Source organism: Thalia democratica, chromosome 9 (assembly GCF_965202585.1).
Source record: "Thalia democratica chromosome 9, ktThaDemo2.hap1.1, whole genome shotgun sequence".
Taxonomy (NCBI): Eukaryota; Metazoa; Chordata; class Thaliacea; order Salpida; family Salpidae; genus Thalia; species Thalia democratica.
Window position 1 is genome coordinate 3,350,667 of NC_139173.1, and position 14,172 is coordinate 3,364,838.

General features: G+C 26.3%; 2 protein-coding genes across 2 annotated transcripts; both read right to left on the reverse strand.

Moving 5' to 3' along the window:
• Positions 1–390: 390 nt before the first annotated feature.
• LOC145844715 (uncharacterized) lies at positions 391–5,383 on the reverse strand. The gene is made up of 7 exons (XM_082952130.1): positions 5,306–5,383; positions 3,564–3,673; positions 3,104–3,170; positions 2,714–2,833; positions 1,915–2,137; positions 821–1,010; positions 391–559 (listed from the first exon to the last, which is right to left on the reverse strand). The coding sequence occupies exons 1-7, from the start codon at positions 5,353–5,355 to the stop codon at positions 507–509; spliced, it is 813 nt and encodes a 270-aa protein (XP_082808256.1). The 5' UTR covers positions 5,356–5,383; the 3' UTR covers positions 391–506.
• LOC145844717 (small ribosomal subunit protein eS10-like) lies at positions 5,383–10,073 on the reverse strand. Its single transcript, XM_082952131.1, has 2 exons — positions 9,986–10,073; positions 5,383–6,102 (listed from the first exon to the last, which is right to left on the reverse strand). The coding sequence occupies exon 2, from the start codon at positions 6,082–6,084 to the stop codon at positions 5,626–5,628; it is 459 nt and encodes a 152-aa protein (XP_082808257.1). The 5' UTR covers positions 6,085–6,102; positions 9,986–10,073; the 3' UTR covers positions 5,383–5,625.
• Positions 10,074–14,172: the final 4,099 nt, after the last annotated feature.

Genomic DNA, 14,172 nt, shown 5'->3' on the forward strand with positions numbered 1-14,172 from the left:
AATTACAGATTTGTGAACATTTTACAAGAGATCTCAAGTACTTTTTTTTTACTAAGAGGCCAAATTTATTCAACTACGTATTATTTTTTAAATGAATTTTTAGTTAAAAATTAACGTAAGGAATGAACAGTAAGGAAGGCCGTTGGTAGTTTGCACATTAAGAATGAAGTTTTAACTTTTTAGCTTATATTGTTAAGGACAGAATTATATTGTTTAGGACAGAAAGTCAATTAATGGATTTTACTGCAAGTGATCTACTAATTATAAAATATCTGCATTTTTAAATCCTATCAAGCCTACCATTCTTAAATTTAATTGATTAAATACTCACAAATTTATCCTTTTCTTAATGCCTTATTAAATTAAATTTTATAAAACAATGACCCTACATACAAAAAACAAGTTTGTATTATAAAAACGAAGTAAATTTAATAACGATAACAGAAATAAATTAAAACGTAGTTGACTCTGGTGCACTTTGTACTGCGGTTGATGATTGTTGCTTTTTACATCTGGGTTGATGGTTTGGATACGTGTAACGATGCTGCGGGGGTTAGTCCTGTTAAAATATTATCAAGTTAAAAAAATATGTCATGAAAATGATTAATTATAACTATTTATGTATAATTTAGTTTATCTGGATATCTAGTCAAAAAATTCAAAAGCTTTGTTACAGAAAAATAACTAAGAAATTTATTATTGTTTTTTTTTTCAAATACAGTTATTACTACAATGTTAAACTTTAATTGTCAATATTAAGAAGTTAAAAAAGAGTATAATATTAAAGTAACATATTTCACATAAAAACTTAATAACAAACCGAGATCTTTGAGTTGTTTTTCATAATCTTCCTCCACAAACGTCTTGCTGGGATACACAGAACGGAATCCGTACTGTAGAGTCGGATCATGATTATCTTTTCTGTTCATCATTACAAACAACCTCACAGCTGAAAGTTGTTCTGTTGATTTGAAAGTTTGAACCAACCTCGAACCATCTGGACACGTTATCTGTTATTGATTGAAGTTTAAGTTGATTTAGTTATCTTGTAGTATTCAATTTTCAAGTAGTTATTTGATATTACTATAATGTAGAAATGTTACGCCCAGCAGCATTTAACAAACCCAATAAAAACTTGAAATAATATCAAGTTAGGATTTAATGCTCTGTAGACGGAGTATAACTTTGGATGGGATTACAAAGCTACCAGTTGATTAATTTTGGACAATTCCTTTAGCACATAAGTATATACGTAGCTGGTAAGTAGCCAACTACTTACTTGTACTAGGGCTTCATGTCCGTACAAAGAAGTAACAGTTTTGATGCAAACTTTTATTTATAACAAATTATTTATATTTTCAATTAAATTTGATTATAAGACTTTCTAATTGTATCTACTTTCGTTTTTAAGTTACTCTTATATTTTAACAGAAAATTGGCTAAATCAATTTTAGATTATTCGATACGTAGTTTAAGCTTTAATAAAGTAAAAATTAACAAAAAAAATTGTTTATCTTTAATTTATTATACTTTCTTCGAAAACTTTGTTCTTAATAGTCTAAAATATTTTATGTGTCATGTTATTTAATATCAATACTAGCTATACTGTAATGTAACAAAATGTTTGCTAATACTTTACACTAAATTAGTGGCTTTTAGATAAAAAATATTCATTTAGGACTTGTATCATTAAAAAACAACTAGACCATCACTTTAAAGAGATTATTCGTAATATTTAATTTGTATGAAATTTTATTTTTTAATTTTACTAACCAAATTTCTTTTATTTTAATCAACTACTACAATTATACAAATTAACCTTTTATCTCAAATACAGTTATAGCAACATAATAATAACGTAGTTATCAGTAGCACAGTTAGTTATGTTTTGAAGATTTTTTTTTTCTAACAAACCGTTATTCTGGCTTCAGCAGCTGTTGGTTTAGCTTGAACTTGTTGAGTGGCTGAACTACTTGCGCTCACATCCATCTTTTCTAGTGATTTCTTCTGCTGAGCTGCTTTCCTCTCCTCCTGATCTTGTTTTATCTGTTGTCTAACTTTCTCCCTCGCCAGTTTGTCTGCTTGCTTCTCACGCTTCCTTTGTTCAACTTGTTTCTGCATCTCTCGCATCTTCAAGCTGTTTGTTTGTATATTAATTTATTTAGAAATTTTACAAGTCACAACTTATATCAATGAATATTTTTTATATTTAAAAAATTTCAAATAATTTAAAAATGTTACGCCCAGCAGCATTTAACAAACCCAATAAAAACTTTAAATAATATCAAGTTAGGATTTAATGCTCTGTAGACGGAGTATAACTTTGCCATCAACGAAACAAAGTTATACAGTTGATTAATTTCGGACAATTTATAAAAGCACATAAGCATAAACATAGCAATTAAGCTATTTACTCAGTACTTGAAGACTGTGTCCATTTAAAAAAATCAAAAAACATATTCCTCAAACCCATTTCTCAACAAATATGTAAAAGATTCAAAAATTATACAGGAAATGAATTGTTCTCATTTTATTTGGCAGAATAAAATGATATGAGTTGGGAAATGGTATTGAAAATTAATTTACACAACAATTTCTAATTCAATTTGCAGAAAATATAATCACAACACCAGCTATAATTAATTTTTTAATGCACTTGCATTTATATTATTTTCTTGACTTTTTAACAATACTAATTAAAACACAAACTAACTCTTCCCGCATCTGGCTGACTTCCTGCCCGGCTTTCCTTCTCCTGATTTCTTTTTCCAACGCTTCCTTCTTTTCTTGAGCTTCCCTCTCACGTCTCTTCTCATTCAATCTTTCCTGCAGTCTGTATAAATTTTATTATCAAGTTTGTGTGTGTTTGAAATTTAAATACTAACAAGCAATTTACTACAAGCAAGTTTTAAAAATATATTTCATAAATAAAAAACTTTTGTATATGGCTGTAATGGTACAACAGTTTTAATAATTTGTGATGTGATTGTTTAAAATATTTTTCCTCATAACTTTTAAACTACTAAAAACTAGTTATATATATAATCACTCAATAAAATCAACAGAACTTTAGATTAAAACATTAAATAATTTTAAAACTAACTTTTTAGCTCTTTCTTCTTTTGATTCTTTACTTTCTTCAGAAGGAACTGCTGCTGCTGGAGTTTGTTCTATTTAAAAAAAATTATTTAAAAGTTTAATGTGAGCTAAAATGAATTCAATTTATTTGAAAGTTTTGTTAAAGCTAATATTTTTTAAATTATGTTTCTACTGACAATTATATGAAAATTGTATTGCTTTTTGCATTAGTTTATTAAAATATACAAATTTGAATTCTTTAAATAATTGAACAATCAAGTATATTTTAAGGATTCAATTTTTCATTTCCTTGACATGTTTTTTTTAAATCAAGTGATATAGTTGTTTTATTAATAATTTAAAGTTACTAAGTTTTATTCAACTGTAGAATATGTAATTATGTTCCAACATGCCAAAAACAAATTAATTAATATGTTAAACTAGCTTCATCATTCACACAATATATAAATGTCACATTACCTAACCTGTAGCAGTTGTGACACCACCGCTAACAGATGGGGCATCTTGATTTGTGAGAATGAAATTTGTCATTGCTTCCAATCCCCATTTACCTTGTGCTTCCCAAGCTGCATTACTGCGAATTCAATAGTTTATATTAACACTTCAATACTGCATTACTGTAAATTAAATATTCCGCTTATCAATAAGTGGAAGGAATTGATGTATTCAACATATAGCCTAAATACTAAAACATGTTTTCTTCTGTACTACACAACTCAGTTTTAAATATTTTTAACCATATATTGAAGGGTGAGGGAAAATTTTATATACTAGATGGCACACTGCAAGTTAAAACATAAAAATATGCTTAAAATTAACAATGAATTAAACAAATAATTAACAATGAGTTTAAGAATCATAAATTCATTAGCAATTGGATAATTATAATGTATGTCATTGTGAGATATATTTTTGTCTATTACTAATCAAAAAACAAAAATAATATCTCAAAATTTATATAACTATTTATTACTCATAATTATTGTCAAACATTTGGACTTGAAATAAATGAAAATTTATCTTACAGCACATATTTATTCAATTTAATTTGTATTATTTCTCTAGTTTTATTATGTGTGAATAGTTTTATCTATATTTGGTCTAATTTCTCAAGGTGAAAATATTTCATTTTGAGTGGTAACAAGGGTTAGGTAATGTGTGGTATTTTTTAACATTTCAAAAATTAAACTCTAAGTTCTTCAAAATCAAATTGTTTCTGAATTAAATTATTATAAAACTTCTTACTTCATTATTCAGTTTTAAATGTTTTCAACTATTTATTTAAAACAATGGAAATTATTTTACTAGATGACACACTGCACAAAACATAAATACAATGTGTATTAAGCTAAGAATTTATTTTCCTGGAAATTTCAACACTTAGGCAAAAATCAAAAGAATTTTAAAGTAATAAATCAAGGCCATCTACTGTTGTTATTTGTTAAATATGTGGCATTTCAATAAATTAACGCACAAAATTATTCCAACAAATTTAATTTAAAAACTTTTGAATTACAAAGAATTTAACTACTAACATTTAATCAGTATAAATTTGTACTATTTTTCTTTAACAAATTTGTGTAGTTTTGATATTATTAAAAAATATTAAACTACTATTATTATCAAAATTCCATACATTTATAAACCTAGCAGCACTTATCAAACCCAGTAAAAACTCAGAACAAGTTAAGACTTGTTTAGTGTGAGAGTTTAACATGTTAATGGCAGAAAATATAGAAGTTGGTACTAAATTTTAATTTTGGGTATTACTGTAATGAGTAAAACCATTACTTTGTAAACTTGCTTACATTTAAGTATATACCTTACAATAAACTAAGCAACCGTAGTAGGGTACTTAATTTGTTGTAAAAGTAATAAAAATTTGCTTGGTCTTTTACCTATGTTTAGCTGATGGTTATTTCAAAGATTAAAAATATATATAAAAAAATCTCAATAAAGTTTTAATAATTTCTAGCATATGAGATGCTTGGTTTATCATATTTTTAAATTATTATATTTAATTTCCATATTAATTACAATCTACGCAAGATTAAATTAAATGAGATAATCAAAAATAAGAAACTATATTAGATTTACTATACAGTCTAAAGGCACTTTATTGTTATCAACATTTCATTTCTATATTAAAGAAACTAACTTGAATACTATAAATTTTTAACTATAGTACTTGAGTATAAATACTTACATTTGTTCATCAGTGAAACCCATTCCTTTTAATTGTTCTTTTGCATCCATGGTATTTACAATAAAATTATAAAAAAACTATAAAATGTACAACTAGTTTACAAATTACTCCTAAATAAACAATAGGACTCTTAAGAACATTTATTAGAAAAAATTCAGCAAATTTATTAAAACAATTTCAACATTTTAATAGCACGAATAGATCTTATCTTCATGAAAATGTTATTGTTAACTTAAATAAAGCTCAATTTAAAGTTTTATAAAATTGTCAATAATTTCTTCAATGTCCAGAAAAGTCCAGATGTCCACATTGTTGGTTGTTTATTGCTGGGGTGCTCCACGGCCACGTCCAAATCCTCCACGGAAGTCAAACTGCTGGGTTTGACCTGCACCAGCATCAGCCTTCTTGTCTCCCCCCCTGTATGCATCACGGTCCTGGTTCTGGTATGCAGGCCTTGCATTGGTGGTCCTGGGCCTAGCCTTGTCAGTGGCTTTCTGCTGCCTCTTGAGGGTGGCTGGCACAATCTCGGTGGGGAGGTGGAGGTAGTCACGGAGAAACTGGATACCCTCGTTGGTCAGAGTGTAGTAATGGTAGCCCCAGGAGAACTTCTCCTTGAGGTATCCCTTGGAGGTGAGGGACTTGCAGGCATTCATGACGTGCAGGTTGGGTACATCAATCTCTGCATGTTTTGCCATGTATGGGTCCTTCTTGCAGACCAACACTCCCTCCTTGAAAAGATTTTCAAAGATGAGCTTTCTGTTGTGTTTTGGCATAAGCATGATGAATGTTTTAGTTGTCTGTGAATAATAAAGAAATTTTTTATTTGATATTGTAATCTCAATATTAATTTAACATAAATATCATTACATATTAAGCCTGCTTTTATAGTTATCTTGTATTTGAATTAATAAATTAAGGCCATATTTTTTGTATTAACAAATAATAATAGTAACTAATAATTATCTTCAGTAGAACCAACTTTTTCCTAATAAAAATTTAACCATGTGACTTTTATTTGTTTAGTTTTTTTATAAATCTGATTTAAATTTGAATATACAAGGTAAACAACAAGGCACAAGTGAGACTGAATTAAGAATTTTTGAGAACATGTTAAATAACTTCAAGTGACCACAGGTAAAGAAGATATTTGATTTTTTAAGTTAAAATTTAAAAAAAATTCAGACTTAAGTAACTCTGTTTTGCAAAATTTATATTCAACTTATTATAATTTAACTATAAATATTAACTTAAAAGTTTAAATCTTGGCTTTGAAAATCTAATGTCTCAGTAATATCTCATTTAACACAGTAATTTAAGTTGTAAGAAGACAAAATTATAATCTTAAGATAGGTATTAGAGTTGCATTTTATTAGTGTCAATTAAATCTAATTTCATTTTAACCTGGTACCCTTGGAAGCAAAAAGTCAGTCAAAGTGACTAAGTTAAGGTGTAGTAACCAAAACTAGCTGGTGTTTATAAAACTGAAAAAAAAAACTTTTTCAGCTTATAAATACATTAAATATAGTAACATTAAAATAAATATAGTAACATTAAAATGACAAAATATAATAAAAAACTAGTTTTGTAGAAAAAAAAGATTTTATATTAATAAATAGAGCCTGAGATTTTTTAGAAAAAAAGATCCAGGGTCAGCCCAAGTTATAAAAAAAATATAAGTTATACCAAAGATACAAACATTTGTCCTAACTTTAAATAAACTAATTTTACATTATTTTAATAACAAAAAAGGTTTATTTTAACAGATTAAAATGGGTACATTCACTTTTAAAATAGACAACCAATTAGTAAGTCTTTGGTTAAAATATGATTCTGCTATCAGAATACAACTGATTCAAGTACCTGAGAAGTTAGCTAATGCAATACTGAACACATCAAGTTGATAATTTGAAATTATATTTATCATATCATAAGTTGCAAGTGTTTGGAGCTAGTAAGCCAGACTGATAAGTAACTGACTTGAGTTATGTCAAAACAGCATATATTTGGAAAATTTAGATTTTTAATGTCAAAACAGAAAAAAATTGTTAATCAAGTTACAATACTAACACATTATCTGGTGATATTTCCAAAATTTATTCAAGTTTTAACCTTGGTTATAAAAAACATCATTAGTTATGTAAGTTTGAATAACAAGATGCTATAACTGGATAATACAATTACATCTAAAATTGATATCAATTTAGACTATGATAATTAAGACTACAATAATTTTAGTTTTTTTACATTTATTTCAGGGTTTGCATTCTTTTAGTCAAAAAAAACTATCAGAAATTACCAAAAACAGCAACACTTATTTATCTAAATTAAAGTGAATAATTTTGATATTTTTCAAATTTCATTTTAAATGTATAATAAAAAAATTTAAATTATATTGAATTATTTACAAACTTGGTACAGGGTCGCCACTCCTTTTATCAAATTTTTTTCCAGGTTTTGAAATTTTCTTCTAGGTTTTTAAAAGTACATATTTTTGGGTCTACTTTTAGTTTAAAGTTAAGTTTAATGTAAGAAACTTTATTAAATAATATATAAACATTGAAAAGATACTGTTAAGTTACTTTAAATATACTTTTTTAATATAGAAAATTTTTGATGATGATAAAACATTTTTATTTATAAGATAGACTTTATGAATCAAATCAAGATTTTACTAATGAACATGTGAAAAATGTTAAAATTCCAGTTTTCTCCGGTTTTATTTAGTGATTTTTTATAAAAATTCTAGGTTTTTTTCCAAAATTTCCCAAATTCCAGGTTTTTCCAGGTTTTTCAAGCCTAAATTGTCAAATTCCAGGATTCCAGGTAAAGTGGCAACCCTGTTGGTAATAAAACATTGAGCCAGGCAACTAAGAAACTTTAAAATATAGTTTATAGATTAAACTGAGATTTTTTTTAATCATAAAACTATCTAAATATCCCGATTGAAAAAAATTAATAATGTTGAGTCATCTTGAGATCTTTTTAATTGCAAACTAGCTGATGCTAAGCAGAACTGACTATTAGATTTCAACTTATGCTTATATTTTCAACAAAATTGATGTTAAAAAGTTTATTTAGATCACTACATTCATAATAATCACAACTAGGTCAAAGTTTGATACTTTATGGATGGAGATAGTTTGGACTCACAAACTGACTAAACCTGGTTATACAATTATCATTATAAAAATAATACATTAAAATAAAAGTCAACTTTTATAGCTTGAAAAAAAAATATTTTTTTATTCAAAATTCTTAAATACAAATACAAATCAGCATTCAACTTTTTTGGGCTTTAAACAACAAGAGCTTAGTTGAAATATTCAACTAAGTAATAATTAAAAGATTTTTTTAATCCCTAACAGCAATTAACACAGAGAAAAAATTAAAAGGTGCAGGACTATGCTTCATTAAATGTACACTTTCAATAAAAATTATTCAACTGCCATAACATATTATTATAAGGAACAAAATGAAATAGTGTTGATGTAGTCTAGTTCAAAATAATTGTTATATGTAAATACAATCAATGGCAATTAGGAAATAAAGAGCATAATTTGATTATGAGCCTTATGTTATGCCTTTCAAGTTAAATCTATACTTGTAATATTCAAGACTTATTTGGAGTAATACAAAACCTAAAAAAATTATTCAAAAGTGAATTTCTTAAATTATGTGAACTTAACATATTTTATATTTTAAAATTGCTAATATAACTTTAAGAGATATAATGGAAAGGATGGTCACTGGTTTTTGAGAATCTTTTTTCAGGTTTTAGCTCACATTTTTAGCACACATTTTTAACTCATTTTAATATGTGTTTTGTGGTATTATAACATTGAATAGATTGCTTCTTTAAATAAGTTTCTTGATGGTAAACAAAAATATTGATAACTATTGAGTTCTGTTAATCTAGAACAATTTTTGTGTCACATCAAGTTATTTAAGAATATATGTAAAAGCAGATGCATTTAAGATAATATCTAAAATTCTAGGTTTGGTCAGATGTTTGATCATTTTTCTTAAAAATTCCAGTTTATACAAAATTAATTATCAATTTCTTAAATTCAAAGTTTTTCCAGGTTTTATAGTTCCTTAATGTAAATAAGTTTTGTTGGGTTTTTAGAAGGTGGTAGAATAAATTTACTAGCAAAAATTGAAATGTAAAAAATTGTTAATAAGAATTCAAACTTGGAAATTTATTATTTCCTATTCAAGTTTACATGTAATATATTACTTTGACCATTGATTTTTTTTACTATAATATTAACTTATCAGACTACCTTCAAACAAATTATTTCTGTCAGTAACTGAAAATGACCACAAATTATACAAATAATGTCAAACAGATATCAACCTTAAATAAAAACCTATAATTATATCAAGCTTAGGAGGTATTCACCAATTACTCAAAACTAAACATGTATGTTAATAAAATTTGTACACAAACATGAGTTATTACCATAAAGTGGTGTATTTAATAAGTATTATTTAGAATATTATTAGTTCAAAGGCATCAAAAAATTAGTTAAAATTCTAGGTTGGGTTGAATTGACCTATTTGATAAATAAAATCATCACCATTCTACAACTTTCAATTTGGCAAGGACTATTGACACATAACAACAAAATAACATAACAGTATACAATGAATTTAAAAATAATAAATAAAAACACTCACCTAAAACCACTATTAGTGCATTCAATTAAAGCAAAGACCTAATTTATTAAAATATTAGAAAACCAACTTTAAAGATGACAAAATGGTCTTTTACAAAATGATTTTATTTTTTAAAGCTGGGTTCATGAAAAACTCGAATGAAGATTCAAAGTTCAACTACAAATTTCTGAAGGTACATTTAGCTTTTTACTATAAGTTTCTTTAAACTGTTTGAATAACATTTTCAAGGTTTAATTCTCGATCCTAAGATATTTTTTGCATATTCATAAAACATTTTATATCTCTTAGAAAACAGTCTGAGACTTTTTTATAAATTTAAAGCTATAAAGAAATTTAAAAAAAAAACTACCATTAAAATGTATTGTATTCTTTATTGAACGACAAAAACTATGCACTTAAAAAGTTTTATCTATGGGCCTGTTGCTAAAAATCCTTACGTTTTTCGAGTCATACCCTTCAGAAATGTGTTGTCCATGATAATAGAAATAGATTCTTTTTTGTATTCAGCCCGAAAAATCTTAATCTTTAACCTTTTTTTAAAAGTTTAAATAATTATATGTCGTAAATATTGCAAAAAAATAACATATTACGACTGAATAAAAATAGATCTATCGATATGTTTAGATCCATTTTTATAGATAGTACTTAATTTCTAACTGTCGATATCTAAGTATAAACCATCTGTAAAAGCACTTGCTTTTTTGTTAACTGTCAACACTTTTTTCTATTTATCTGCATACTTTTCATCATGCTTATTAGATATAAAGATTTATAAATTAAAGCAATTTTTTTAGAAGTTCTTCCTTTTGTTTGTCTTATTTTATTTTTAAATTTGAATATATGTTCTTCTGTCTAAAACAATTAAACAAATGTATTTTTTTCGGTCTAACGGTTTTAAATGTTCTGGTTTCCTACACTTATTTCATCATATGCCTGTTTTGAAAACTCTAATGTAACAACTATTGTTTTTATAGCCGTTAGGTATACTCAGATGTCTTTATTAATGGCTATGTTTTGAAAACTAGGTTAGGTGAAAATGCTAATACAATCTCTAAATAATTCTTTCTGGTAAATAGTTACCAACTTTGGCGATGGAAATACTTTGGCAATTAATTGATATGACATTTTTTCAATCAAAAAAGATACTAACAGTTTTCAGAATTGGCAATCATACTTTTGCTAAATTATTCTCAAGTCTGTAAAATAATTAAATAATAGAATTAAGAAAAGAGTTTTTGAAGATTTTACAACTTATAATGACTATCGAAAATTCATAAGTCTCTTGTTTCTTTATAAATTAAATTTATTTATGCGATTAATTAAATTATACCTAAATAACGCTAGCTATATATGATGTTTTTTAGCATCTTGAAAAAAATTGAAAAAGCTGGTAAGTGAATGATAAATGGTATAAGGTAGAAAACAAGCGTGAGTTTTATTTGTTTTATTTAGTTGTTAACTATTTTCCTCAAACAAGTTAAAAGAAAGTTCTAAAGTGCAGTAAATAAAAGTATTATAAATTCTTAATTACAATTGCTTAACAAGTATTTAGTTCTAACAACGTTAGAACTAAGAAAATATTATAAAAAATATTAATTAATGTAAACTTTTTGAAATATAAGTTAGGTATAATAAAATAAAATTTTAATATTTTATTTTACTTGAAGAGGTCGCAATTTTTTTTCACCGAAACCTGGTTATAAATAGAATATTTAATCTTCTTAAACTAACAGTAACTACAAAAAAGTTTTAAATTTTATTTAGTTTTTTGTATCATTTAATAATTGATCTTTATGTTATTTTACCAAAAGCATTGTTTATTTATACAGTAGCTTCTGTTATAAATATAACATGATAAGTAGTTGGAGTCTTTAGTTAACTTAAATTTAAACTATTTTGTTGAATCTCAGCTTGATTGTTACAAAATACTTACCAACTTAAGTTTAAATATAACAGGGGTATCTTAAAAAGTTCAACAAAAAAAATTGCTTATAACTTTGTTTTGCTAAGAAATAGCTTTGCATTAGAATTATTTTTCAAACTTTGCAAAGGAGCCAGTTGTTACTTATCTATTAGTTGATTACGTTCTAGGGATTCTAATTAAGGTTCATATTTGGTAATAAACGTATTTAATTGACGATGTAGAAAATTTTAATCGTTGGCGGAGAAATTTTGCATTCACTTGACTAAAAAAAAACATAGCTTTCCAACTCATTTCGATAAAAAACCAATTCAATGTACCTTTTTTACTATTTCTAATTTATATTGTTTATTGATCGACAAATAAACGTGCTCAAAATGTTTGGTCCTAAGACTTGTTGCACAAGAAACTTTTGGTTATCGAGTCGCACACTACTTGAGTACCTTTTAACGTCTTGTCCAGGACAAGTAAAAGTTTCCGATCTAAATTAAACTTGAACTAAGATTCTATTTTGAATTCTTTTCAAATCCCCAACTAAGCAAATTTCAAAATTTGTTAGAAAACTTAATGTCTGTTTTTTATAGGAACAGATCAAATATGAAGGAAGACAATTTTGCACGAAGAGTCACTTTTACGCGAAAACCCTTTTGCACGAAAGGTCATGTTTGCACACAAATAAAAATTACAAAAAAAATGTATAGAAAAAAACAAATACAAAACGATAAATTAATAAAAAAATAATTAGGTGTAACATTCATAAAAATACAAATAAAAAAGCAAGAATGAAAAAATAATACAATATAATTAATTGATAAGAAAAAAAAAAGAAAAAAAAGTTACCAATTGAGGGTAAGGGTTAGGGGTAATAGTGACAGTAAAAATAAAATAAAGTTAAAACCAAAATTTATAAACAAATGAAATTTACTTTGAAAAATTTCAACTAGGTGCGAATGAGATATGAAGGTGTTTCCCATAATATTTGCTGAGTCAGCAAAACTTTTATTCTTAACCTACTTTACGCAAACATACTAAAATTTTAACAATTTTTTTTTTAATTATTAAAAATAAAAAGATCATGAAAAAAAGCTTTTTTATTTTAATGACTCAGCAAGTAATAGGGGAAACACCTTAACGTTACAAAAAAACTCATTTCAACCCGTGCAAAACTGTCTTCGTGCAAAATTTTCCCTTCGTGCGTATTTGACATCTACCTGTTTTTTATAAAGAGTAAAGAATATTTTTATTTTCTTACAGACTTTTTTGTTATTCAAAAAACAATTAATGTGTAAATAACTTAAAATATATCTTTTCACGAAAAAGATAATGTTATTACTCCAAAAATATTTAAATTAAAAAAACACTTATTTTTTCCAAAAATAGTTTATAGCATCAATAAAATAAAATCAGCTTTTTTTAATCTGATTTATTCTGGTAATTTTTAAAATTGGGCTAGTAAATTTGATTTAAAAAATTTAAAAGCTTATTATTCAATCACAGACCACAGTTGCCTCGTTTTTTATTTCAAAAGTTTTTGTTAACAATAAAAAATTTAAGAAAAGCTTTAAATTGAAAAAACGGTACTTTGCCAATGCAAAACAACTTAACACAAAATAATTTAATACAACTTTTTAAAAACAAGTATGCTTTTAAAATTTTCTTTTAGCTAAAAATTAATAAGAAAGTGATCATAACATATTTGTTGGACATTTATGTGAAATTATACTTATTTCACTTCAATCGTCCAATCGATGCATTCATTAGAATAAATTTTAAAACTTTTTTAGTTAAAAATTCTTTTTAAAAGACAAGTTTCAATTGAATAATAACAACAGTTCTCTAATTTATATTTAAAATTCTACTCGATATTTTTTGATTGACCAAGGCAAATAAATACAATTTTGTATTCATTAAATGCCGTGTGCAAAGCCAGGTGAGTATGTAAGCTGTCTATTAAAACCGTGCCGAAACACTTGCAGCTTCCAACATGCCGAGACATCTGCAATTGTCAACATGTCAAGCCACCTGCAACTGTCAACATGTCAAGCCACCTGCAAAAGAGAGAGTAAAAATGTATATAAACGATAAAGCACATCTACAAACAGGTTATTATACCTCAAATACCCTACGGAGCGGACCTAGGCCGCTTCAACGGGGCAACTCTTCCTTCGTGGAAGTAGTTGCAGCTTTTCACGTGAGACTTCGAGGCCGGAGACGTGAATGGCAGTACGATACAAAATAGTTGGCTTGGGACTGCGTGGCCGCAGAG

Coding starts and splice junctions, on each gene's coding strand:
- LOC145844715 (XM_082952130.1), bottom strand. CDS start 5,355: ATGGATGCAAAAGAACAATTAAAAGGAATGGGTTTCACTGATGAACAA. Junction 3,674..5,305: donor GGTTTCACTGATGAACAAAT/GTAAGTATTTAT, acceptor TTGAATTCGCAG/TAATGCAGCTTGGGAAGCAC. Junction 3,171..3,563: donor TGGTGTCACAACTGCTACAG/GTTAGGTAATGT, acceptor TTTTTTAAATAG/AACAAACTCCAGCAGCAGCA.
- LOC145844717 (XM_082952131.1), bottom strand. CDS start 6,084: ATGCTTATGCCAAAACACAACAGAAAGCTCATCTTTGAAAATCTTTTC.